The 26,827-nt window shown below is 40.6% G+C and overlaps 1 protein-coding gene and 1 long non-coding RNA gene across 6 annotated transcripts in view; one reads left to right on the forward strand and one right to left on the reverse strand.

The window, feature by feature from the left end:
- Nucleotides 1–952: 952 nt before the first annotated feature.
- On the reverse strand, nt 953–4,292 carry LOC146235941 (uncharacterized). Its single transcript, XR_014741014.1, has 2 exons — nt 4,166–4,292; nt 953–1,899 (listed from the first exon to the last, which is right to left on the reverse strand). It is a non-coding gene; the product is annotated as an uncharacterized LOC146235941 (long non-coding RNA).
- Nucleotides 3,404–26,827, forward strand: part of LOC146235942 (sepiapterin reductase-like) — a 56,164-nt gene continuing 32,740 nt past the window's right edge. For 2 of the 5 annotated variants that reach the window (XR_014741012.1, XM_084687693.1), the window contains exons 1-2: nt 3,405–4,062; nt 20,035–20,325. Coding sequence is in view for 4 of the 5 variants with exons in the window: in XM_084687693.1 (XP_084543819.1) it covers nt 3,717–4,062; nt 20,035–20,325 (637 nt within the window). In the remaining variant the exon portion in view is untranslated. Of the gene's footprint in view, nt 4,063–20,034; nt 20,338–24,400; nt 24,955–26,827 lie in introns of those variants that run through there. The other 3 variants (XM_084687692.1, XM_084687690.1, XM_084687691.1) reach the window with 3 other exon arrangements.

A 26,827-nucleotide genomic window follows, 5' to 3' on the forward strand; every position in this document is an offset into this window, starting at 1 on the left:
TTGGCTCTCTTGTTGTCCAACTCTTGACCTTCTACAATGTACATTTTTATAATATTTTGCCATTTCGCGGAGGAACCCGCATTGCTGCTTGCAGCTATATTTTTATTTTATACTTATACCCATCTGGTACTTAATTTATTTTCTGACCTGTTTTATAGTTTTATAGTGTATTGTATTTTTTTGCTAGTACTTTCTCCTGTGTGCACTGACGTAAAGGCGGGCTGCTGTAACAAAGAGTATCCCTTTGGGGATTAATAAAGTATAATAAAGTATTTCTGATTCTGATTTGATTCTGAGATAGACATAGTACTACCGGTTACTGTGTAAGCCTAAATGAAAATGGTCCTTTGATTTCTTGGAAATCCAAAAAGCAGCCCACTACTTGCGAGGCATAGTATATGACGTTAGCAACAACTACACAAAAGTGTATGTACCTAGTACAATTGTTAGATCGATCCTACCCTCCCCTATGGTCACGAACTATGGGTAGTGAGCGAAAGAACAAGATCGCGAATACGAGCAGCCGAAATGAGCTTTCTCCGCAGGGTGTCCGGGCTCTCCCTTAGAGATAGGGTGAGAAGCTCAGTCATCCGGGAGGGGTTCAGAGTAAAATCGCTGCTCCTCTGCGTCTAAAGGAGCTAGCTGAGGTGGCTCGGGAATCTGATCAGAATGCCTCCTGGACGCCTCCCTGGTGAGGTGTTCTGGGCACGTCACACTGGGAAGAGGCCCCAGGGAAGACCCAGGACACGCTGGAGGGACTATGTCTCTCGGATGACCTGGCAACGCCTCGGGGTCCCCCAGGAAGAGCTGGTGGAAGTGGCTGGGGAGAGGGAAGGCTGGGCCTCCCTGCTTAGGTTGCTGCCTCCGCGACCCGACCCTTGGATAAGCGGCAGATGACGACGACGACAATAGTTAGCAGGTATGGACAGACATCAATACGAACTACCTAGGGTTTATGAGGATCAAATCAAATCAAATGTATTTGTATAGCCCTTTTTACACGCAAGCATGTCACAGAGGGCTTAAAATACGCCCATAGAACTGCCCCTCAACCAACCTAAACCCTCAAAGAAGACAAGGAAAAACTCCCAGAAAAACTCCCAACGGGAGAAAAAATGGAAGAAACCTTGGGAGGAGCAATTCAGAGAGGGATCCCCTCCTCCAGAGATGGTTGGTAAGAGAGAGGAGCAGAACACAAGCTAAACATAGTCATACAATGTCAATGGGTTTTGAAACACCAAAATCCATTGTTCGGCTTTATAGACGTTGGATGGGACCTGGGAACTCGCTGTTGGCCGTCATGGAGACTGGTTTCCGGTTGACGACCTGGTCCAGCGTTGGTAGACCGCCGACCAGGCAGGTCCAGATAGCTCAGACCCCCCACATCACAGGGGATGTGTGGGGGGGACAGAGAGGAGAACAAGGATTACAGAATTACGGAGCAGCTAACAGTTACAGTCGTAATAGAATGAGATCCCCACCGGTCAAGTGTGGACTAGTGCAGCAATTTAACAAAGCTAAGAGGGTATTTGCTGCAGCCCCACACACCAAGACAGCGACAGCCCCCCTTGGTTGGAACATGAAATCTGTTCCGGGGGAAACAACTCTAAAATAGGTTATATTTATACGAATAAGGATGAAAACAACCAGTCCCCCGTTGTCTCCAACTAGTAAACTATAACAATATACAGCAACGGAACTATTACAGTAACAATATACAATAACAGGTTTACTTTATTTGTAACATCTAAATGGGCAGTGTGAACATAAGCTAAAATTACAATTTAAAAGTTACATGTGATACACACATAGGCAAATGCACATAGAAAGTACACACACACTTACCTTTAACAATCATAGGATAAACAAGGCACAATAGCGTCAGCAAGAATCTTGTATCTAGACAGAGATGCGAGCAAATAAAGTTTAGGTAAAGAATCATTTTGTAAGATCTACCATAAATGAAGGAAAGATAGTTTTGGAATACTGCCCGACAGATCAAATGGTAGCAGATATGATGACAAAACCTGTATCAAAATTTAAGTTCATTAAGTTTGCAGAGTATGTGTTTGGAAAACAACCATTTGTGTGTAAAGTTAATAGGATGAGAGGTAGAAGACCTCAGGGTATATTTAGATTAAAGAATGTCACAATATGAGATCAAGTGGGGGTGTTAACATGTGTGTATAATATGCTCTCAATTGTGAAAATAAATGTTAGCAAATGAACGATTGGCACGTGACCTGAGCATATAAATTGATGTGTTTGTGTTAAATAAAGTTCTCTTGTTTCTCTCCCCCATGAGAGCTAGTTCAGAAAAGATGTGTGCCGAGTGTTTCTTTTAATCCACACTCTAAACACTTGATTAAATAATTACGCCAGGATCGCTGTAGAACTCTCTGTTAACAAAGGCAAACCACAGGGTATTTTCTGTGGCCCTGGTGGCCTGTCCAAGTACACTTGGAAGAAAAAGTAGAAAGGGTCAATGATGATTGTAATGACTTGGCATCCTTAATAATACAGTTACCTCCTCGATCTGTTAAAGGAGCCCTGCACTTTTAACAACAGTTGTTCTGATCAGCTTGACAGCAAAACATATATGATTCAGAACTAAATGCATTGTTAATTTATGTTCACAACTAATTTATTGTTAATTTAATTTCACCAATAAATGTAGGCCTATTGTTTAAATATCCATCATAGTAGTCTTTGTTGGTCTACCAGGTCATTTGCTATTTCTGCGTTTATCAATGTTTTTTTTGCTTCTTCCAAATACACCAAATAGTTAATTTTGACAGACCAAACATTTTGTCCAGGATCTAATCCTTCAACCCCCACGGTGATTGTTTTAAAATCTAAAAATACTTTGCTGTGATTCATATTTTGTTTAACAGTAGACTTCCAATTTCAGTATAGGATTGAAAAAACTTTGCACAGATGCCAGTTTAGTTATGTTTAGTCAAGGTTAAACATTTTATGGCACATAAATATAAGAAAAACAAATGTTTTGCTTTAGGGCTTTAATATAATTGATGCAGCTCTGCTTTACTCTTATGTTGAGATTGCATTTAAATTGGAATTAAAATGTTTGCATAAAAAGCACAAATTGCTAAAACAAGATTTCCAGAACACAGGAAATGAAATATTTAACTTTCTCCTGGGGGACAACCCCCAGACCCCCACTTAATTATTTTCCCCCGACATGGGGCCCACTGCCAATATGTCCCTTATTTGACCACATTGGAGGTGGCAACCCTACGGTTGCCCTCCAACAGTATGGGCGTCCAGCATGCTAGCTCGATGAATGGTGTTTTATGGTAAAATCAAGCACAACTAAAAAATCTATCTTCAATATTCAAATTTTGCGCTATGAACTGAGCCGGATGTATGAACAAGAATCAAAGTTCAAGGCGCAATGTTATGACGACGCATGCATGCCGTAAGGGGCAGCTGCATTAGGCCATAATTCAAGAAAAAAGCTTGTATATGTATAGTACGCAGTAAGTAAAATAAATATAAAACAGTCAACCAATAAAAGTTAGGCGGGGCCAATTCCAGTAGCCTATGACTTGGCGTGCAACGCGTGAGACCTTCTTATTAAATCCTTTACGAATCGATTGGTAAAGCGCATCATCTTGAACGGAGCAAAATTGTTCTGTGCTTAAATAGGCGCCCTTTAGTACGTTCATACATAGGCTACGCTACATTTCACCAAGATGCAAACCAAAGTTATGTCTGACATGATTGAATTAAACGGTAAAGACTTCGGCAGGGCGCTCTGCATCATCACCGGAGCGTCGAAAGGATTTGGCCGAACCATAGCGAAGGAGATACCCAAGTTCCTCAAACAGAGGTCGGTGCTTGTGCTGGCTGCACGGTCTGCCGACCATCTGTGGGACGTTCAAGCTGAAATAGCCGCATCGGAGGCAAACATATTCGGTCTGGCGACAAGGTGTGTGGTTGCAGACCTTGCGACGAAAGAAGGCGTCGAAAGTGTCATTAGTGCGGTCAAGAAGGTATCTTCGGAAGATATGGATCATCTGATTTTAGTGAATAATGCTGGTAGGAATACCTGTTGTTGGTTGTCTTAATGCATGTTAAAAGTGTGTCTGTGTGGGCAGTTATTTGGTTTGACGGGTGGCTATGTCGAGAATAATTTTCCCACCATGGTAAAGTTGGTTTGAAGTTCGATATTCAACAGATATTCGGACGCCCAGTATTGTATAATTTAACCGATGTTTAAAACCGCTACGACCGGCCGCTTAGTCAATGCTTGTGGCTGGCTAAACAACGCATAGGGACCGTCAACAAATGACACATTTCAAAAGTAAATTGTTTTTCAACAACATGAAGTAGGTGCTTCAAAGTAATGTTAAACTGTTGCAGATGTATGCATTCATCCTGCACAGCCTTTATTTTGTTCATATTCATCTCAGGTTATTAACAATTATGTTTTTATTTAAAATAAATCTTCAAACTTAAATCGCTTTTTCGTCATGTGGCCTATATAGGCTACCTCAAATACATTTCAGAGTGGTCACTGACTGGATACATTTTGCACAGTCTTTACTTTGTTCATTTTTATTACACACTATTTTAGATTAATTTTTGAATGTTTCAAACTTCAATAGCTTTTTGCTCACGTGACCGATATACCTCAAATTCATTTAATAATGTCCATTCACTTTTCTTTCATTTTGGTTTTGTAAATCAATTACATGTATACATTGCTGAAGAGGCTATTTAGGAGGAGAAGCAGTGCTGATATTCCACTGCCATCTCCTCACAACACACCCAGAACATACAACAACTAAACCGTATCAAAATTGCAATAGGGATTGGGATTAAAGAAATAAGCAAATGAATAAAATTAATTATTTGGATGAAAGAAATTATTGCAGCAGCTACCTCATCAAAAAACTGTGGTTTTCTAAAAAACACATGGACATAAAGTATGAATAAGATATTTTTATTTTGTGTCGTCAGTCTGACAGTTCAAATGAAAATATTGAAGATTTTGAATTCCTAATTTGACAAACAGATGACAGTCAGTGTTACAGTTAGGGCTGCAACAAATGATTATTTTGATAATTGACTAATCTAACGATTATTAGAACGATTAGTCGACTAATCTATTTTTTCACTGATTAATTAGTAGGCTTTGAATAATTATTCAGCTTTTGCAATTTACATTTACATTTAGTCATTTAGCAGACACTCTTATCCAGAGCGACTTACAGTAAGTACAGGGACATTCCCCCCGAGGCAAGTAGGGTGAAGTGCCTTGCCCAAGGACACAACGTCATTTGGCTCGGCCGGGAATTGAACTGGCGACCTTCAGATTACCACCCCGATTCCCTCACCGTCCAACCACCTGACTCCCCTTTTTTTTCCCAATTTCTTGAAACATTGAGTTATACTTATTCTAACTAAAAAATAAAACCAGGAAATCACTTCAGCTTTTTTATTGCACTTTGAATCAACAGAACAGGCCAATCTCTTTTTGTCCAATTACTCACTGTTTTCATTGAACAAAACCCTGTTCTCTTACAAATTAAGCGCTTAATGCTGTTTCCTAATTTAAGAGATTTGTTTACATTCCTAGATTTATGTCTGTAATGCATGTATAACTGCTGTCTGTGGACATGTTGCTACGGTCTTGGTATGCGTGAAAACTGCGTTTTTATCAATTGGTGTCGCTAACTGGTCATCTTGCTTTGTTCCAGCTGGAGCACACTCCTCACCATTCTCACCATCTCCTCTCGTGCCGGGATGTTTCCTTTTTAAATGTTCCAGCATGCACATTGTGCTCCCATGGAAAGCAAGTTCCGCCATGCATGCATTACAGCTGACATTTTAGCACTGTTTTCTTTATTTATTGGATAGCATACGGGAGGGCTGCATTAGTCTAGCGCTACATTGCCGCACTGGTCAAATCACGTTATTGCAGGCACTTAAAATAGGTCAGAGAAGATCAAACGATTTGTCGCCAACAGAAATATTTGTCGTCAACTTTTTATCGTCGACGTTGTTGATGATTTCAACTAATCCTTGCAGCCCTAGTTATAGTACTGGATCACAACATTGTTGTTATCCACTGCTTTGTCATGCATCGTGCTCAGGAGGACAACAGCCTTTCCCTTCTTCAGCACATAGCTTACCATGGTCATGTTGCCATTGAATCCAAATTGAATGGAAACATGACTATGAAAACATTTGGAACTTGGCATCTCCCTAGATTTGGATGCCTTTGTGACTCGTATGTTCGGCTTGTTCTGGTGAAGAGTCCCCACCTTGTTCAGGTTCGTCTCAAGAAGCTTCTCAGTCAGAGGGACACTGGAAGTGTAGAACACACAGTCTACCACATATGGTATCTTCATATCCAAAATATTTTTATCTGGTTCATTGGCCGGTCGATGATAAATTTATTCTTTTTATTACGTTTTTATTTTGAGACGGCCCAAAAGGTGCCGCAGGCCACCGGGCATTTGCCCGGTATGACAGATAACCAGTCCAGGCCTATTTGACTTTAAAGTTGGCCTTTGGATTTTACACCTGACTCCACTTCCTAGGAGTCAAAGAGTTTGGATGTGTTTCTGTCATTACCATAAATTGTGAATAGATAAGAGAAAGTGTCACCCTCTAAATTAACATGTGAAAATGTCCTTTGTTACCAATTAAACAGGGCCTTGAAATGTACAGGTCACATGATGAAAAAGCTAGTGAAGTTTGAAATATTCAGAAATTCACTGAAAATTGTGTAAGATGAAAATGAACAAAATAAAGACTGTGCAACATGTTTACATAGTCAGTGAACACTGAAATTAATGAGCTATATAGGTCACATGACGAAAAAGCTATTGAAGTTTGAAATATTCAAAGATTCACTGAAAGTAGTGTGAGATGAAAATGAACAAAATAAAGGCAGTTTAACATTATTTTGATGCTCACAGTTCATGTTGTTGAAAAGCTATTGACTGTTGAAATTTGTAGTTTGTTGATGGTCCCTAAACATATTCGTTCGAATATCTGTTGAATATCAAACTTCATACCAACTTTACCATGGTAAATTACCCATGGACAATATTTGATATAATATATGGTATTTGTGGTAACCTACATAAGACTTAGACCTCTAGCATCAGATTAATGTCATAAATAAAGAGCGTGTAGATTATTCACACAGATATTAACTTTTCACTCGCAAAATATAAGTATTCACGCAGAAATTCAACAACCGAGAGTTGTACAGACAGCTACGAGCGAGTGCTTAACATGCTCTTATCAGTTAAAGGCAGGGTAGGCAATGTTGTTGAGAAGCACTTTTGGTCATATTTGCATAAATAAACTTCACATCTTGGTAGCAACCAATACACGTAAAGGTTTGACGGAAATATGAAATCAAACCGACATCTGTGGGCATCAATATTGTAATAAACACAACCAATTATTATGCCGGCCCAGACTAATGATTGGACGGGCTACCTGTCTGTCTACCCACCTACCTGCGCTTACTCTGCCCCTCCACTCAATGCGCATTACTGTAGTTTTCAATCAGGCTAGGAAGAAGTATTGTAAACAACTGAGTTGGAGTCACAAGAATGGCAGAAAAACAGCAGGCAACAAATCCAGTTCCTGAATTCTCAGTTAAGTCAAAAGAGAAATCAGACATTAGTTGAAAAGGCTACCTCCAAAAATAAATATGAAATATAGCTGCAAGCAGCAATGATGGGGCCAAGCAGCACAAAAGATGGAAATTCAGTTGCTAAAGCAGCAAAGCAAAACTAATTATTTATTTTTTTGTTATACTTCAAATCATTTTCCTACCACAATCACCTTGATATGTCAAAATATGACTGAATTATAGCTGTTTATACTTTGGTAAAATCTGACAACGCTCGCCACGGGAGAAACTGCTTCTGCCACAGCTTTCATAAAGTAGTCAATAATAATAATAATTGAGTATAATTGAGTATAATAATAATAATAAATATAGCTGCAAGCAGCGATGCGGGTTCCTCCGCAAAATATTATAAACATTTACATTGTAGAAGGTCAAGAGTTGGACAACGAGAGCAAAACTACTTCATGTTGGGCCAACTGCAATAGGCTGAATGGGGATTTGAACTCATGAGCATAAGGTAACAAGGCAGCCTCTCTATCCTCTCTGCTACACACCAACTGTTGAGAATGTAAGAGTAAAAAGGGCAAAGTATTAGCTTTGGTCAGCTTTGGGACAAAGGTTAAGAAGCGGTTGACATTTCAAAGTGGAATTGCATGAAATTGCACATGGTATTTCATAATGATCTCATCCTGTTTAACTAAACATATATTCAAATTTAAGACAGGCTAAAAGACTGCGGCTGGATTCAAACCTACAATATTATACTTTGCAGCAGGGCCGGCCCAAGGCATAAGCAAACTAAGCGGCTGCTTAGGGCCCCTATGGCTACCAGAGGGCCCCCAAGAGCACATACAATTACAGTTTAATGTATTTAAAATATATATATTATTTTTTTTATTTTATTTTTTATCGGCAACAATAAGCGAAGCGGAATCAAATTTGCTTAAGGCCCCATAAAGGCTTGGGCCGGCCCTGCTTTGCCGGTCACTATCCCAGTCCATTGAGCTATTTTCAGTGTTGAATATTGTCATGTTCAGTTACTGTATAAAAAAGTAAGCTGTTTATTCTGTGGTAAGAGTTGTTAGATTCAGCCAAAGTTTAAAATACTCAAATTCAATCATATTTTGATATACCAAGGTGATATTGTTGATGGTACTTCAGAGTGATGTCATCTTGAACCCAATAAGGTTTGAAAACCATCAGTCAAAATGATATTTGATTTATTGACACAAAGATATTGAGGCAATGTGGACATTTACATAAATACACCCCTTTCAGACATTTTGCATTACATTTCTCATTCCATTTCACCCTATATAAAAACCTGCCCGCACACTTTCCCAATTCATACCATACCCTCCCAGCGCAAGTCACGCCAAAGCCGAAATACTGTAGCGGACGCATGAGGTTCAAAAATAAAAAATAAAAAATCAACTCGTTAAAACGTTTCTTAAAAGACACATCAAAATAAGACAGTCACAATACGGGTTCCCCACAAGGAATACAGGACAAAAGCCCCACAAGGGGGCGCACATTACAATTACCCCCCAGGGGTGTACAAGTGGAAGTCTGAGTTTGACGGGGTCGATCCAGGCTTTCGCCCCAATGGTTCCGTCTCCCTCTCCTCCCTCGTCGTCCTCGCCAGTGAAGTCGAGCGACTGGCCCTCTGCCCTCGCTCGCGATGGCCCCTGGGAAGGCTCCATCCTTTTGCCCCTGCTCCCAGGCTGCCCTTTGGCGAGGATTTCCTATCCTCCTGCGAGGATTCCAAATTACTGTACGATCGGACAGGTACTCACTAGGTCTGAGCCAAAAGGCCGAGAAGCGATCACGCATGAGATTTAGATGTCGATCAAAAATTGCCCATGATTTACTCCTTACAAGTGTCCATGCACGAATGCCGACTCTCATTTCCGATTAAACCACACAACATGCACTCTCAGGGTGACCAACAAGATTATTTTAACTAACAAACAACAATATTACAAACATCTAACTGAACGAACGCAACAACTGAAATCCCTTGCATAGCTGTTGTAACCAAACTGTTTTCCACAAGTCTTGGTGTTTTTGACATGCCAAACTACATGCTGGGTACCCAAAGAGCGCTGACGCTGATGATCTAGCTGTGCTCCGACTGCAGGATATGACGAGATGCTCGTGACGCGCCAAGGTCTCGGAGTCTCCTTAAATGGAACGCGTCTTTCTGCCTTGAAGCTGCGTGCGCATCATCATCAAGACTACATGTATATGTCAAGATAACATCCAAGCTGACTACAGCTTTTTATACCATATGTAGCCTACTGTGTTATGGTTGTTTGAGTTAAACAACGTGCTTAATTAATTCAATAGCTGTTAAATGTCAAATCCAACTATACATTTATAAAAGAGAGTTACAATCAAATCTGAATTATTTTTAAACCTAGAGGTTTAAAAGACAACCTTTGCCTAAACTGACATGCACCAACTCAGAGAACTGAGATTCAACATCCATTTACACATTTAATCTCAATTTTTTACTTTACTCTTAAGACATAGCTATGTTTAACTTAATGTCTGCGCCTCTCTGTCACCAACTGTCTCTGGAGTGGGGGTTGGGGGCTTCACAGGGTTTCTACAAGTGTAAACAAGTTAAATTTAAGACTTTTTAAGAGCTTTTAATACTCCTTCCAATTGAAATTAAAGACCAAATTTACGATGGAAATACAGATCAAAAGTGGAAATATACAGTAATCTTCCCAAACACTGATGTCTGTTCAATATGAACAATATGGTAAAATGACAACAATTGGTTGAGTTTAAGAACATTGACTAAATGTGTGTAATGCGAAAGGATAACACAAAAATGGAATTGCTGTCCTAAATTATTATTTTTTATTACACAATGGTGGAGCAGAAACTAGCAATTCCATGAATCCCATGGAAAAAAAGGCAAATGTGTGAGATGTACTGATGTGAAGCACAAATCATCCAAGAAGCAGTACTTCTCTTGTGGATTTTATTCAGATGACTAATCATTGGATTCAAGTCAAAAGTCTATAACTTGAACTGGTTTCATTACTTAAGACACTAAAAGTCAGCAGCTTGGCATGCTGGGACATGGAAAGGATTAAACATTTAGACTTTCATCAAAGTAAAAAATGCTGGTTTGTCCTTTTTCATCAATGTCCTCAAAAAAGCAGTCTGCAGAGCTACTGTGTCTGTCTCTGGAGGGGCAAGCAGGGCCTGCAGGCAGGGGCAAGCAGGGCCTGCAGGCAGGGGCAAGCAGGGCCTGCAGGCAGGGGCAAGCAGGGCCTGCAGGCAGGGGCAAGCAGGGCCTGCAGGCAGGGGCAAGCAGGGCCTGCAGGCAGGGGCAAGCAGGGCCTGCAGGCAGGGGCAAGCAGGGCCTGCAGGCAGGGGCAAGCAGGGCCTGCAGGCAGGGGCAAGCAGGGCCTGCAGGCAGGGGCAAGCAGGGCCTGCAGGCAGGGGCAAGCAGGGCCTGCAGGCAGGGGCAAGCAGGGCCTGCAGGCAGGGGCAAGCAGGGCCTGCAGGCAGGGGCAAGCAGGGCCTGCAGGCAGGGGCAAGCAGGGCCTGCAGGCAGGCAGTCAGGGCAGGCCAGCTGGATGAAGCTGTCCTGGGGTCAGGGCTGAAGAAAAGCTGTCCTGATTCAGATTCTGTCCAGCTAGAGGGGGGTAGTCCAGCAAGGGATCAGTTTCTCTCAGTATCCTCTGTTGAACTCTTGAGCAGGCCTCTGCATGACCCTCCAGACCTGTAAAAGTGAAGAAAGGATCCATGACAGTTGTGAAAAATGAAGCTTTTTACATCTACACTACACATCACACACAAAAAATACAGTTTTGACTGTGAAATGCAGTGGCAATACTTGAATCCAAATGTGTTGACCTGATGGAGTCCCGGCCATCCAAAGTCACTCCAAACATTTGGCTTGATTCCAGGCTCTGGCAAGAGTATTTAGCTCTAAACTGGTCAATATACACATCTGACCATAGACCAGCTCGACCTTTGCCTGTAAACAGTGATTCTGACTTGTCAGAGACCTTTAAATAGGCTGACCGAGTGAAACTAGCCTGGATAACGTAGGTCGCTTTATCAGGCAAATTACGAATACACACTGCCAGTGAGCGAGCCGAATCTGTCTCTGAGGTTAAGTCAAAACAATGTACCCCCGGACCACAGTCTCACTCCACTTGCAAGTTTTCCACAAATCACAAAAATAATCGGAGCATCTGGCTAAAAGCACAATTCCCACATCTCCTAAAGGCTGCCCTCCTAGAGGTTTGGTAACAAACACATTTTTGGTGTCCACCGAAATGTAAAATGGTGAACTTATGAACATGACGCAACCAAAACATAGCTGCCGCCTAAGCCTATGCGGTCTCCCTGGCGCATAGGCTTATTACAAAGACTTTCACGAGCCAAATCAAAATTCTGAGCTGACAGTTCTTTGGGGAATTGCTTGTTCTCCTAAAAGCTGCTCTCTTCTACCTTTCTGATGAATTTGCCAAGATACTACATGATTCACTAATTACACAGAGGGAAAAACTAGCCCCACAACGACTCTTCCCCTGCGCTACATCAGTGCTTGGCCTGGCATCTTCCGCATTAGCTAAGGGATGCTTTGCGTTTAGGTGGTATTTGAGACTGGAAGAACTCCTACAGTAAACTAATCCCGCATTGCACAAGGTGCAAACAACCTTAGCCTTGTCAAGGTTTCCTTTCGGAAGCTTCTTCAAAATACATTTTCCCTGAAGCAAACCAGGCGGCTTCATAGCTGCACTCTAAAAAAAAAAAAAAAAACATTACCGCACTTTTTCTGTAAATTATAAACTTTAAATTTATAATTTTACTCAAGAGTTACAGCCAAATGTTGTTACTTAAAAATACACAAAAACTTCTGTTTTTTTTTACAAATAATAATAACATTTACACAAAAATGTTATGTTAAAACACATAACTTTACTTTATCAAAACTAGCTATTTTAACTGTTATTTTGCAGATATTAACTTTCATCCCACGGACAAATAACTTATTAACACAATTTTTGGTTTTGACATAGGAACCTTGAATTGTGAACTGAGCTTGGGGAGTTGACGTCATGCAATCCCAGCATGCACCAGTCAATATCAAAGACTACAAAAGCCTGCAAAAGCCTTTTTGGGGCTGTCTCGTTGTCTATGATCATTGACCAATGCACTTATAGTTAAGCTCTCTTGAAAGTCGCTTTTGATAAAAGTGTATGCTAAATGATTAAATGTGAAGACGCCAGAGTAGGACGAAGGAAAGTTGATTAGCTAGTTGTGTAGCGGCAACGCTCCTGTTACCCAGAATGCCCTACGGCAAGCTAAAAAGCTACAGAGTTAAAAGTTTAAACTTAGTTAGATAAGCATTGTTTGGAGTTTTGTTGTTGTGTTCGTTCTGTTTTGATATGTGTAATGTAATGGTTTGTAGTTTAGATACATAAGGTGTTTACCCTGAGTGTGAATGTTGTCCAGTTAGATGCAGATCTAACCTGTCTTGTGAATTGACATGCGACGAGATATCATCCTCACCATTTAAAACCATTTTACAAGTGTAATCTGAAGCGCCGGTAATGTCTGTAGTATCACATTACAGATATATCTCGTGAAATTTGGTACTGGAAAATTACAATTATTTTACAGTTAGTTGCTGTTAATGAAAAAAAATACTGTAATTACCGTCATTTAATGGGTGTAATCTGGCATCCCAGCTGCCAGATTGTTCCAGTTTTTTTAACAGTGTGCATCCATGTTGGCACGTCTCGTTTGATGTGGTAATTTCATACGCAAGGCATACACACAGGTTCGAAGACTCATTCTCGCCCCTACAGTGCAATTCAGCTAGGTATACATCCGCGCTCAAATATCAAGGTGAAAGTCATAGTTCAAACTGCAGCAAATGCAGAATTACATCCGAGATACAAAATTGTAACAACAAAATGATATAGCCTACCTTGTTTTAAGTGCTGTGCAACAATAGGCTACTTTAGATGAATAACCACAAGAATAGCCTGATTAATTCGATTTCAACCAGGCAGCAGCCGACACGACAGTAGGCAACACATGGCCAATCAATTTGTTTGTCAAAATCTTGAAATTGATTTGGGGACAATGACAAGCCGTGTCTCTTCCAGAAAGCAAACACAGGAAACAGAAAAGCACATTTTTAGCTGAACTCGCCCTTAGCCAGTCCATTTAGTCCTACCAACTTTGACAAAACGTACGATTAAGGTATTTTAACCATTTGGACGGTGTGTCGTGACAGTGTTTCTTCTTAAGAAAACAAAGGAAATAGATGACAAAGTAAAGGATCCACCTGATCCAAAATTCTGCCAACACCAACCATCTCAACAATCATGTTCCCCACTCTATCACACACAGTAGCCACTAGCACCTGACTGTCATTGGTCAAAAAAGGCCTCTGAGGGCTGAATTAATTTAGCCCAAATGGGCAACAAATCATCAGGACACTTGTCACTTAAAAGTCCGCCCTCTTGTACGGTAGCACCCCCAGCTGTCATTGGTCAAAAGTCAGTGGCCTGAATTAATTTAGCCCAAACAAGCAGCAAATCAATGGGCGTGCCTCAATCTGTCACACACATTAGCTACCTTTCATCTTCATAATGTGTTTGGGCTGGGTTTTTTTGTTTTTCGTGTAAATATTTGGCGTTGCTGTTCTAGGTGCCACCAAAATTGTAAACAATCTGTTGTAAGATTTTTTATTTTACAATAATTTAACTTAATTGTAAAAGATAGGGATGACATAGCCCTGTTAGCCCATTTATACCAAGAGCCCCTGGGCCCACATGAAAATAGGTTTGACCTTTGGCGCATGTACTTTACATTGGGCAGTGGAACAATCAGGTGGGTGATAAATCGATAAAAAATATTATCGAAGTAATGACTTCCCTCAAGAAAGATATCGTAACTGTTGTTCAGGAGTCACGACAAAGCAAAGGAGTTTGATTCTTTGGTTCATTAGTCGAGTACCCGGATCAAACAATCAGTTCAAGACAAACTGATGGCATGAGGCTCTGTCTGTCAGCCATGCTGAAATACATGAGTTTGGACAGTACAGATATAGAATGCACAGAATTGCTTTCTTAACGGGTCTTCAGTGGTCAGTACACTGATACATTAGAGTATTCACTAACAGGTGAACGGGTTGTTAATCACGTAAGCCCTGTTTTGTACATGATTTGCCTCACAGTCTCATAACTGTCTGGGCTGTGTGCTGTATTCTGCTCGGTGGAGGGTCTCGCTGCAGGACCTCTTGACCTTACAGATACTTACGCTTTACATGTACACAGAAAATCTGCCTTACAGTAACATTAATTCATTTTCAATAATGTCGATAGAGAATAATTAGGAACAGCAGTCCATTTAATTTCTGTGGTGCAGCAGGAAGTTGTGGAGAAATGCTATACGCCCCCTAAAATACACTAAGCACCTCGAGTGGAGTAGCTAATATTAACTGCGGAAAATGAGTCTTATTGCCGAAAACGGTGGCAGCGATAACCATGGCGAGGGAGCAACTTCCAATAAAGAAATAATTGATACAAATGGTTTGTTTTCAGATATTTGGAAGTGGTTTGGCTTTTTGAAATCCGACAGAGCAGAGCAATGTTCGGTGCAAATTGTGTCGTAAACAGGTGGCTACCAAGTCTTTTAACGACAAACCTTTTTTACCACCTGAAGCAAAATCACTCGTTGGAACATGCAGAAAGTGTACGTTTGCACCAAAGTATTGATAAGAAGCAAGGTTTTAAAAAGCTTAAGTTACTTGACCCCAGGTACGTGTTCCCTGGCCGCAAACATTTCTCTCACACCGCGCTGCCTAAACTTTGTCGACTGTAGGGAAAAAGTTGAAAATACTTATTTTGCTAGCCTACTACTACTACTACTACTACTACGGATCTGTGGTCTTAATTAACGTTATCGAATGGAAATATAAATATCTATTGTGATTATTTTTTTACCAGCCCTAAGTTCTTTATAATATTGAATAGTAAATAAGGCTTTCTTATTTTGTAGCAGATTAAGAGATTCTATCAAGAGATTAAAGTATATTAGAAATACTGTAAAGCATGGAATAGAGTTTGAAAATGTGGCTTTATGAACGCGAAATGTACCTATTAGAACCATAATGTTAACAATACAGTTTAAGGATATTAAAGTACAGTCAAAATATGCAATAACATCTTTGTCTTTGATAGTAATAGTGACCAGTTTAGTTAAGTATGAAACCTTCCATATCTTTCCATAATCTTAGTATATGGACAAGGAAAAAAAAAATGTATAAGACTTTCAGCATCAGTGTTGCAAAATGAGCATTTGACATCCACCTGTGAAATTATTTAAATGAACCTCTCTGACTTTGTTTGAGATACTAAATTAAAAGGGACAGAGCCAAGCCTTTCTCCGTTGTATATCTTCTAGTTGTGAGTTCCAAAAACGATTTCCCTCTTGGTGATATCTCTCTCTTGCTATAGATAAATTCCCTTACGTGTTTATTGGTACATTTAGTATTAGTCAAATTGATACCATTAATAGTAAGCTCAGGAATTGTTTTGGGGATAATTTTGGGGAAAAGCCAAGTGATAAGCTGAGACAAACTGGAGGGAATTGCATTGACAACAGATCTATATTCTTTGTACACCAGGAAAGGCTCTGACATGTAAAAAATCCTCATAACTTAACAAATGGCCACTATTTTCAAACAAATCGCTATTGATGTTTTTCTATCCAATGATTCATAAAGATACTTTTGTTTTTAATGGTAACAATGTCATTATTCCATATAATGGCTTTATGAGGCAAAAATATTTGACTAAAACTCAATTTCCATGCCATAAGGGCTTGTTGATAAAATGTAGATAACTTAACCGGCAGTTTAGTAATATTGTAATCACATGCCAACAGAAATGTTATACCCCCAATTTTCTTAAAGACATGACAGATTAAAATACCATAACGATTCTGAAAGTTTTTACCATTTAACTTTCAAAGTATTATTTAAATAGACAAAATCCAATAATTCAAAACCTCCATCGGCCCTGCTGGCCGCAAGTGCTTAGTTATTAAGGTGGTGGTGTTTGTTTTTCCAAACAAAGTTATAAAACACATTGTTAATCGTCTTGCAAGAGGATTCATTTACATAGAGAGACAGAGCCATGGAAACAAGCAGGGAAATACCTTCTGAGGCCTGTTCCACAAAGCGAGTTTACCGAATAAGCCAGACTTATGTCAGTTAGTCGGACTCATTCCTAGTTCACTCGGTTCCATAAAACTAGCTCAACGTAGGTCGAACTCTTACTATGGCAACTTATGGAAACTAGTCTGGTCCGGGGCAGGCTAACTGTCAGGCGTAGCATGACTTGGTGCTTAACCAGACCTTCCTGTAACACTGACCCAGCAGGAAAACGATGATTTACAACGGATATTCTAATTTTCAGTTTAACGTTGATAGAAAATCAACTTAAATAGCCTACATAGGCTACAACATTTAGCCTAATGCATTAAACAATGATGAACAATGATTTGATAGCCTACACGCCACGTTACGTAGCCTAGTTTGTAATTTCAAATGTTTAGGCATCAGGCATAGGCCTCTCAATCTAAATTATCTGAGTATAATTATTATAGCTATATAGTTGTTAACAGAAGTCTACAAATGCAAAACAAACCTAAATCCATAAGCTACATCCTCCATTTTCCCAACACAACCATGTTAAAAAGTTAGACTTCTGGGTTATGTATTGATTAATAATAGGCTATTTATTTAAAACAATGTACAAAAAGTGAATTTACATGTGTTTAGAGGGTGTCTATTTTTTAATCAACAAAGTAAAGGTCTAAAAGGACCTCGACCTCGATCGTTCACGTCAATCATGGCGTGTCGTTTCATTTTGATGAAGCGGTGGATGAGGGAGCTGTCATAGTACAAGGCTTAAAGGGAACCTTCTTTCTGGAAGAAGTCACGTGGCCGTGTGCATTGCTTTTGCCATGGTGGATTGTATGATCCATGTTTTACCTGTCGGGCTGCTTAAGAATAGGGTGCACGCGCAATTAGCTTGACTACTTAAATCTGACTTGAATTAGTAGGACTGCATGAGCTGAAATTGGCCTTTATGGAACCGCTTTAGCCCCGCTTGACATGTTAAGCTAATTCAAGTCTGGTTTGGAACTTTAAGTCCAACTTATTTGAGCGGCCTTTATGGAACAGAACCCTGCTTTACAAAATAACTCTCCCAACTCACTAGACTACTCCAACCAGCCTCCCCACTCCGCTGAGTCGGACATTTGCGAAAGACCAAGGTGAAATCAGTTTTATATTCGAGATTCAACAGACGTTCATATTCGTACCCCCGTTCAGGCTCCGCGTCATATTTAGGGACCAGGGTAAAAGAGTAGGTAACCCAAATACCGAAAAAACTGACAGACATTTGAATACACATCATTTTCAGTGTTTACAAACTTCAAACTTGTAGCACATTTTTCTACTACTAGCTGACCAAGTTGTCCAACCTACGGTTTAGTAATACAGTTTATTATTGATTAACCAATAGCCAATAAATAAATGAAAACACATTTCAGTGTTTCCTCAATATCGTTGATTTAAGGCTTTAATATTGTGCCTTAATAATTTAGCCTAATGTTTTTGAGCTAAAATGTCTTAATTTGTGGGCATTCCAAATAAACATTGATTAATATGACTGCGATTAAATCAGCACATACTTCTGCCACGGGGTGCCACCCTTCAAAATCTCTTGCCATCCCATGAATATTTTTCTAGATCCGCCCCTGGTGTGGTCTGACTGACCTCCCTGCAACTACAAAATAATATCTTGACCCTATAACATCTTGACCATTTTTCTTATGGATTATTGGACTATAATAAGCTTTTATAGATGAGTTGTGTCCTTTTCTTCTTTGCGTTCTGTCATGATGGATGTCTGACAAAGACTTTGACCATTGACTTCAAAATGCTGTTGACTTTGGATGAATATTTATCAAATTAAGTATGCTGTCATTCGATTAAAAAATGTAATCGCGATTAATCGCATTAATGTCATAGTTAACTCGTGATTAATCACAATTAATCGCATTTGAATCTATTCTCAATGTCCCTTGATTTCTTTTTTTTCCCATTCTTTTTTCAAAATTTTAATGCTCTTATCAATATGGAAAAGTGGTTCGGCTTGCTTCGTGCAAATATTTTTTTTATTGAAAACAACATTGCAATCGCCTGGCTTTGACGAGGGGGCGGAGAATTCGCATCAGCTGTGTGCTTGGCCATCAAGTGGTATTTTAGACTGGACGTGCTGCGATGATAGCTCAGTTTGCAACCACAAAACACACAGATCACTTTGGTCTTGTCAATGGAACCATTTGGCAACTTTTTAAAAGTAAACTTCCCATTCAGAATCTTATTGGCATCCATTTCGGTGTCTCGCGCTCGCCATCCACTCAAAACGTAACGTTAGCCTACTACCAGAGAATGTCTAATATCCGTAAACGGGCTCTACTACTACTCTTTAGCCGGCTCGCAAGCCAAACAAGTGTGTGGCGTGCCTGTTGTTTTGTTTCCGGTCTAGCTAGATCCAGTGTGGTAGTTTTTTTAACGTCGGTAGTTGTTGCAACAGCATGTGAAAAAAACTATAAAGTGTGCTAGGCCAAAAAGAGCGTTAATCGCGCGATAAAAAAAATTGACGCCGTTAATTTGGGTTTGCGTTAACGCCGTTAATAACGCGTTAAACTGACAGCACTAAAATTAATACATACAGTAATGTCAAATACTGTAGTTAAACAACAGCTTTGAATTGCTTACCTTCATCCATGTGAAAAGACTGCAATGTGATTGTGAGAAGGGATTTTATCCTAACATTTCTCTTTAAACGTCCATGTCTGCACTCCCTGGCCTTTGCCTCAAGCTGAGGAGCGAGGTGTGGCGGCTTTGCAGTTGCTCTTAAGAAGATGCGCTTGCTAACCCAGCCGGCTGCTCTCGAATCTCTCGTGGTACTTTGATGACATAGTGACGAAGTTGGCGCCAACTCAAGATCGACAAAAAATCTAGCCGGCATGCACTGCTTCAAGTCGGTCGCCTTTCGGCGCTGCATGAAGTCTAACACACTTTTTGACACTTTTGGGCAGACACCTATGGAGGCACTGACCTTCTTATGATTAACCTATTAGAGCGTGTCAGGCGCTCACTCCCAACTGTCTGTACAACTCTCGGTTGTTGAATTTGTGCTTGAGTACTTATATTTTGCGAGTGAAAAGTTCATATCTGCAACACTTTCTGCACACTCTTGACTTAAATCTGATGCTATAAACCTCTCCTCTATTTCATTCCATATGTACTACCTCTTTCGTCTCTCTTTTTCCCACCCCAGCCTCTTTAGGTAATGTATCTCGCTATGCCCAGACCTTCACCAACATAGCAGAAGTGGACTCCTATCTGTCCTTCAACATCAGCTCTGCCCTGAGCCTCACAGCTGGGGTGCTGCAGGCTTTTCCAAAGCGCCCGAGCCTGCGACGTAGCATTGTCAACATCAGCTCCCTGTGCGCCCTGCAGCCCTTCCCCTCGTGGGTGCTGTACTGCACGGGCAAGGCTGCCAGAGACATGATGTTTCGAGTGCTGGCGGAGGAGGAGCCGGATCTGAGGGTGCTCAACTATGCCCCAGGTAAGATATACAGTACGTGATGAACAGTACAGCAGACTTTAACCCTCAGAGATTGCAATTATCAATGTTTACTCTTTAATTATGATTTTAAAACATAGTTGACCATGAAGTGATTATATCCAGTATTAAGTTAATCTGGATAAGTGCTGTAGAGTTGGAATTCAATTGTGAATAGGCATGGGCCGGTTATCGGTGTCATATACTGCGGTTTGAAAAGTAACGATTTCAATACCTTTCTAATTTTCCGTTATACTGTTGCTGAGGTATGAGCTGTTTTATGTCTCGTCAAAGATGGAAAGTGCAGGAATCTTTTCAGGTTTTATGCATCGGAGAAAGTAACCCTCCGGTTGCTACAAGTTAAGAGTTTTAAGCGTGTTTAGCACAGGTTAAATAAACTTTGAACAGTACTATTGGCATACTACCGACTGAGGCAGATAACACGGCTAATTAACAAGCTAGCATCAGCAAGGTTCACGTTAGCCTATGTTACACCAGAGCCATAGACAAACATTTTCTGGGGAAGAGCAGATTAGCCTACTACAGGTCTCTCAAATCTCACGCATTTCCTGTTTCAACCATTTCTCATGCTGAGAAGTGCAGATTTCGGCGGAGTTGATAGTTGTTGCGAGTTATACAGAGTTAAAAAGAAACATTGTATAGTAATCTCACGCCAAACATTTGAACAACATGTCGTAAAAATCTTGATTTTATTTGGGGATAATGACATGCCTGGTAGCTGGCTTGTCTTGTTCTTAAACATACTGTCAAATTATAATGACTGGAGAAGGTCAACTTTAATGCGATCACCTCACATCCATTTGCTATTCAACTTGCTACACAGGCTGCGATCGTACTGTAGCCTAGTACAGTACTTGTACCATATTTCTTCAATTAAACGCCGCCCTCGAATAAACGCCGCCCTCTAATAAACGCTGCACCAAAAATGATCATTGTGTAATAAACGCAGCAGCGTTTAATAGAAGAAATACGGAATATGGTCGATACTTTGTTCGTGAAAATCTTGATATTGATTTGGGGACAATGACATAGCTAGCCAGCTAGATAGTCTTCTTGTCAAACATACTGTCAAATTATATTTACTGTTTGTCAACTTTACACAATGTTATTGCCATTAAATCCTGCTAGCATAAAGTTAGCTTTCTGGCTAATAGCGCAGCCAAAGGAAAGCCAGTATGAGTTATATGAGCTGAGCGGACTAAAGATATCAGAGTTGGCTAACGTTGGAAAACTTTTGATTTCTATTGCAAAACGCATTAAAACATATATTAATGTAAAACAAATGTGTTGGCAAGTGGCCATGGTATAAGCGGGATAATGCCCTTTAGGGGGTGTCCAATATCATCCAATAATGGACTTCGCTGCGCATCGGAGAAGGCTACAGCCTGGAACACAGCATTTACGACCGTGGTCCATTTTCAATATCCTTGTTATAATTCCAAACCTTTTTCTTTGTAATTCCTTATAAGTAGCCTACACAGAGCAGCGCGCAGCTAAACTAGTATCGGAGATAGACGCTACCTCGGGCTGGTCTGGATGTAAATTCTGGGGCGTGACAAAAATACAGACCAGAGCCAATAAGAGGGCGATCACCGGTCCTACGTAGGACCGGTAGCTTTGTTGAAAAGCTAGCGTTTTACAGCCAAATTTCTTTTTGAGATTCAAATAGGAAAGAGGTGTCAATGGACTTTGATATTCACGGTATGTTCATTTTACCCACCGAACTGTCGTTATTCGACTATGACAAGGTAAAATCGGTTTTGCAGTCAATTGCCCCTTTAATGGCACATTTTGATTGGCTGTACTGGGCAAACTGTGCTGGAAAAAAAAAATCATTTGATGGTCTCGTGAGGCTTGGTCGAAAGATAATCTCTGCCAAATTTGGTGAAGATTGGACAATATGTGTAGGTGGAGTAGAGAGAACGTTTTTCAATGAATTCAAAATGGCGGCCTCATTAATTTGGCTATTATCACAAATGATGATGGGTCACACACGGAACGTCCCAAGACATTATGAGACAAAGGAATCACTTAATAAAGGCAAACAAATCAACAGTTATTGGCCAAAACATATTTTTGCGTCTTGCAGCCACGCCCAGTGATCACATGACACCAAATTAATTGGACAGCAAAAGAGGGTTACGAGTCATCATACAAGTTTGGTGTCGATTTCTTAAAGATTAATTGAGATATGACCCAACTTCTTGTTTGGTGTCTTTGTTGCCTATTTTTATTGGCTGTACCGGACAAACGGTTTTGAAAATCAAATATCCTTGATAACTTCTGTGAGGGTTGCTCTGACGAGGATGTCTGCCAATTCTGGGGAATATTTGACAAAAATTGAAGGAGGAGAAGCGAAAAAAACGTTTTTACTTAAAATTAAAAATGGCGGAAAATCTATATAACCGGAAATTTACGTCATAGGGTGTGTTGAACTCGTCTCGATCCAGGGAATCCAACGGTACGTCATTTTTGAAAATCGGTCATAAGGTTCAAAAGTTGTTTAAACACAAGTCCAACCTTGACCAGTTGGTGGCGCTAGAGTGCTCCAATGAGAGACATGAAACTTGGTGAATATAAAGAGGGGACTGTGCTTAGAGACTGTGCCAAATTTCACAACTTTTTACCAGATGGTTCTCGGGGCTGCCATAGACTACAATGGCAGAAGAAGTGTAACTACAGAGGGTACAATTTCTGAGGAAATTGTAGGGTGTGCTTGCTTGCTTCAGTTGCAGGTGGGTTCGTTTTCCCTTCTAGCGATATTCTAAGCATTTAGCCTACTCATATTGCATAATTCATTAAGAACACCCTTTGAAACAAGGAACCCCCTTTGAAACAAGCTACTGTAACGGTGCGTTGACACTGTAGCGGGGCGGGCAGAGCAGGGCGTCGTTTTAATTTTCAATGAAACCAGGCGTTGACGTTCGCGTAGGGCATTGTGGGAAGGCGAGCGGGGCGTCGACGCTCGCGTAGGGCATTGTGGGAAGGCGAGCGGGGCGTCGACGCTCGCGTAGGGCATTGTGGGAAGGCGAGCGGGGCGCCGAAAGTTGGATTTTCTCAACTTTATGGCAATGAGGAGCGTAAAAACGCTGGCGTTGGCCAATCGGGTTGGTTTCTTTTTTCTTGTAACGTAGCAACTGTTGGTAATGGTAAACATTTCTAGGTTTAGCCATTTCAAATATGGAAGAGCAACTCATCATATGTGTCTTCATACCCAGTATTGTATGATACGTCTATGTTCAATTACAGAGACTTAAACTAAACTGATGCCTGGCACAGGGTTGCTGAGGTCGAATCAATAGTGTGTATTTTGTACTTTAATTCAGTTTCGTCTCATTACGTAACTTTCTTCTACTGTGCTAGCTGCATAGTCTAGCTCGCTCACCAGGCACACGATTGACATCCAACGTTGAAATGCTGGCTGGCAGTCACTCGCTATCCATGCAGTGAATGTGTAGTGGCAAGTCATAATGTAGTGATTGATTTGCAGAGATTTCGAGTAATATAATAAAAGCGTACACATGTCAACGTTTGTCTGATGTATCTTTTTTGTAGATAAGATCATGTCAGATCTAGAAAGCGTAATTTTTGCTTAATGTTTGTAAAAGTTGTATTTTGTCTGCACATTTGCCATGACATTATACGAACTACAACAGTGATTTAAAGGGGCAATTGACTGCAAAACCGATTTTACCTTGTCATAGTTGAATAACGACAGTTCGGTGGGTAAACTGAACATACCGTGACTATCAAAGTCCATTGACACCTCTTTCCTATTTGAATCTCAAAAAGAAATGTGGCTGTAAAACGCTAGCTTTTCAACAAAGCTACCGGTCCTACGTAGGACCGGTGATCGCCCTCTTATTGGCTCTGGTCTGTATCTTTGTCACGCCCCAGAATTTACATCCAGACCAGCCCGAGGTAGCGTCTATCTCCGATACTAGTTTAGCTGCGCGCTGCTCTGTGTAGGCTACTTATAAGGAATTACAAAGAAAAAGGTTTGGAATTATAACAAGGATATTGAAAATGGACCACGGTCGTAAATGCTGTGTTCCAGGCTGTACAAGGAAGGCTAACACTCACAGTCTTCCCAAGGAGCCAAACATTCAACAGGCATGGCTGCTGTTGTCTATGAGAAGATCCCGGCGAAGTTCGACACTCAATCATTCATTTGCTCTGAACATTTCACCCAAGACAGTTTTGACAACCTTGGACAATTTCAAGCAGGATTTGCTAGGAGGCTGAACCTGGAAAGAGGTGCTGTTCCGACCGTATGCTCATTGCAACCGCAAGCTATAAGGACAGTATGATGTTGTGCTAACAGTTATTAGCAATGCTAACATTTCCTGTATATAGCATACCAGGTAGAATGCTAAATATGTTTCTACACACATCAAATGACTCTAGCTAGACTAGCTGTAGTCGGCGTTAGAAGGGAAGCGTCCGAAAAATAGCCAGAAAACGAACAGCAGTCTGGCTTATTGCTAACGCCTGTCTCGATAATCAATTTGAAAGAACTGGAGAAAGGCAGGTTCTAGATACAGGATACGTTAGCATTGCTAGTAACTGTTACTAGTAACACCTAGACTGTAGGCATGTAAACAAGTTTAGCTTGCTAGTTAACGCAAGAGCATGGGTAGAATGTGTGATAATTTAGCTTAGTTTATTGGCAATGGGGCCAACGTTGATTCATGTTCCTGACTGTGTTTCATTCAAATAAATAACCTGCGTAATGAAAATCTACAATTCACGATGCATGTTTGTCCAGATCTTTGTCATGTTATTTTACAGCAAGATATCTAGAACTAGCCTAGCTAGCTAACTGAAGCCGAGTAGAATCACGATATGGTTTGGTTGCTAAGCTGTAGCCTAACGTTCTGCCCACCTAAGTCAATCCAGTTTGCTTCAACAACAGAAGTGGAAACAAGTAATGTTATCATTTCAAATGATATATAGTCAATCTGTTAAAAACAGTGTTGTGTTGACACAATAGATTTATTTGCGCGTTTTTATTTCAAGTCTCCAACTTTGGTGTTTCAGCGAGTGCTGCTGTTGGCCTTGTTGCGTTTTTGCTCCCAGCTTCACTCGTTGATAACCAACCAATCAGCGCGCAGCTTCTCTAAATATTAATGAGCATACCATAAAAGGACCAATATTAGATACCCTATTCGGAGACCTTAAGGAACAGTGTGAAATACCCCAAAAACCCAGTCAATTGCCCTTTTAAGAGAACTACAGCTCTGAATTAATCTGTCTGACACACCCCCGAGCGTGGTGCACTGTGGGAAGGCCAGCGGTGCAGAGCTGTAAAAAAACGCTGCAGTGTGAACGCACCGTGACAGTGCGTGTCCACTACAGAGGATTGGGCGGCGCGTAGCGACCAAAAGAATTTGGTCGGGAAGTTGGGTCTGGAGGGTCTCGTATTGGGAACAACTAGGGTGCATACTGGTAAAGTGGGACACTTTCTGATAATTTACCGTCTGCACAATTTTTTATTATGATCCAAATGTATACGCCCCTCCTATGATACTATTTTCAAATAGCTTTAAGAGCTGTACTATACTATACAGAATAAAAAAGACAGAAACATTAAACACAAGATGGATGACTCTTCCTCAAACACACATTGACCCCAAACCACATTTTTCCAGGCGGTACTGTCAAACTGGGACACCTTTATTGGCAAACTGGGACACAACTCAAACACATTCAATTATTATTAAAGTGTAGGCCTAATGACACTATAACAATATAAACAACAATATAACAATATTAACATCCCTTTTTTAACAGACAGGAGTTTCACCCCCTTGCCTGCCCACAATATTTTATTTAGTTTCATTTATTTCATATGCATTTACATATAAAAACATAGGAACCTTCACAAACATTTCATCTTATAGGCTAACTCATTTCACACAGGTAAAATTTAATTTCAGCTTTTTGTAGAGTAGGTTAGTCTACGCGTCTAAACAGCCAGCACAAGTGAATGCCTCCCCATCTTCAATGATGCCATTCTCCTCGCCGCACGTCTCATGGTACCAGTCCTCACAAACGATGCACATGATCCAGTCCTCTGTCTTCTTGGGATCATTTTTATCAGCAAATTTGGCTTTACAGATGCTGCAAATGCCCTGGTCATCTGAGCTTGTACCCTCCATCTTTCTTTTTGGTTTGTTTGTTTTTGGTTTTTGTGTTGTCTTGGTTTGTTTTTTGGAGGCAATGTATGAGAAATGTTCATCACTGGTTAGGTGGTAAGAGGGTGGTTTGGACCTCTTTCTCGTCTGGCCTCTTTCTCTCTTTGGAATGGGAATTAGTGTGGCGAAAGACACCTCTCCTTGGCCTATGTTTGTGGTATCTACAGATACTTCTGCCCCAATCCCATCACGCATCTCTGGCAACTCCAGTTGTTCATCTTGTGCTCTTCCTTCAGGCTCCAGTGCCCTTTCGGTGGTCAAACTTGGCTCATACACATTGGGATGTA

Source organism: Hypomesus nipponensis, chromosome 22 (assembly GCF_054491055.1).
Source record: "Hypomesus nipponensis isolate SF chromosome 22, ASM5449105v1, whole genome shotgun sequence".
Lineage (NCBI taxonomy): Eukaryota > Metazoa > Chordata > Actinopteri > Osmeriformes > Osmeridae > Hypomesus > Hypomesus nipponensis.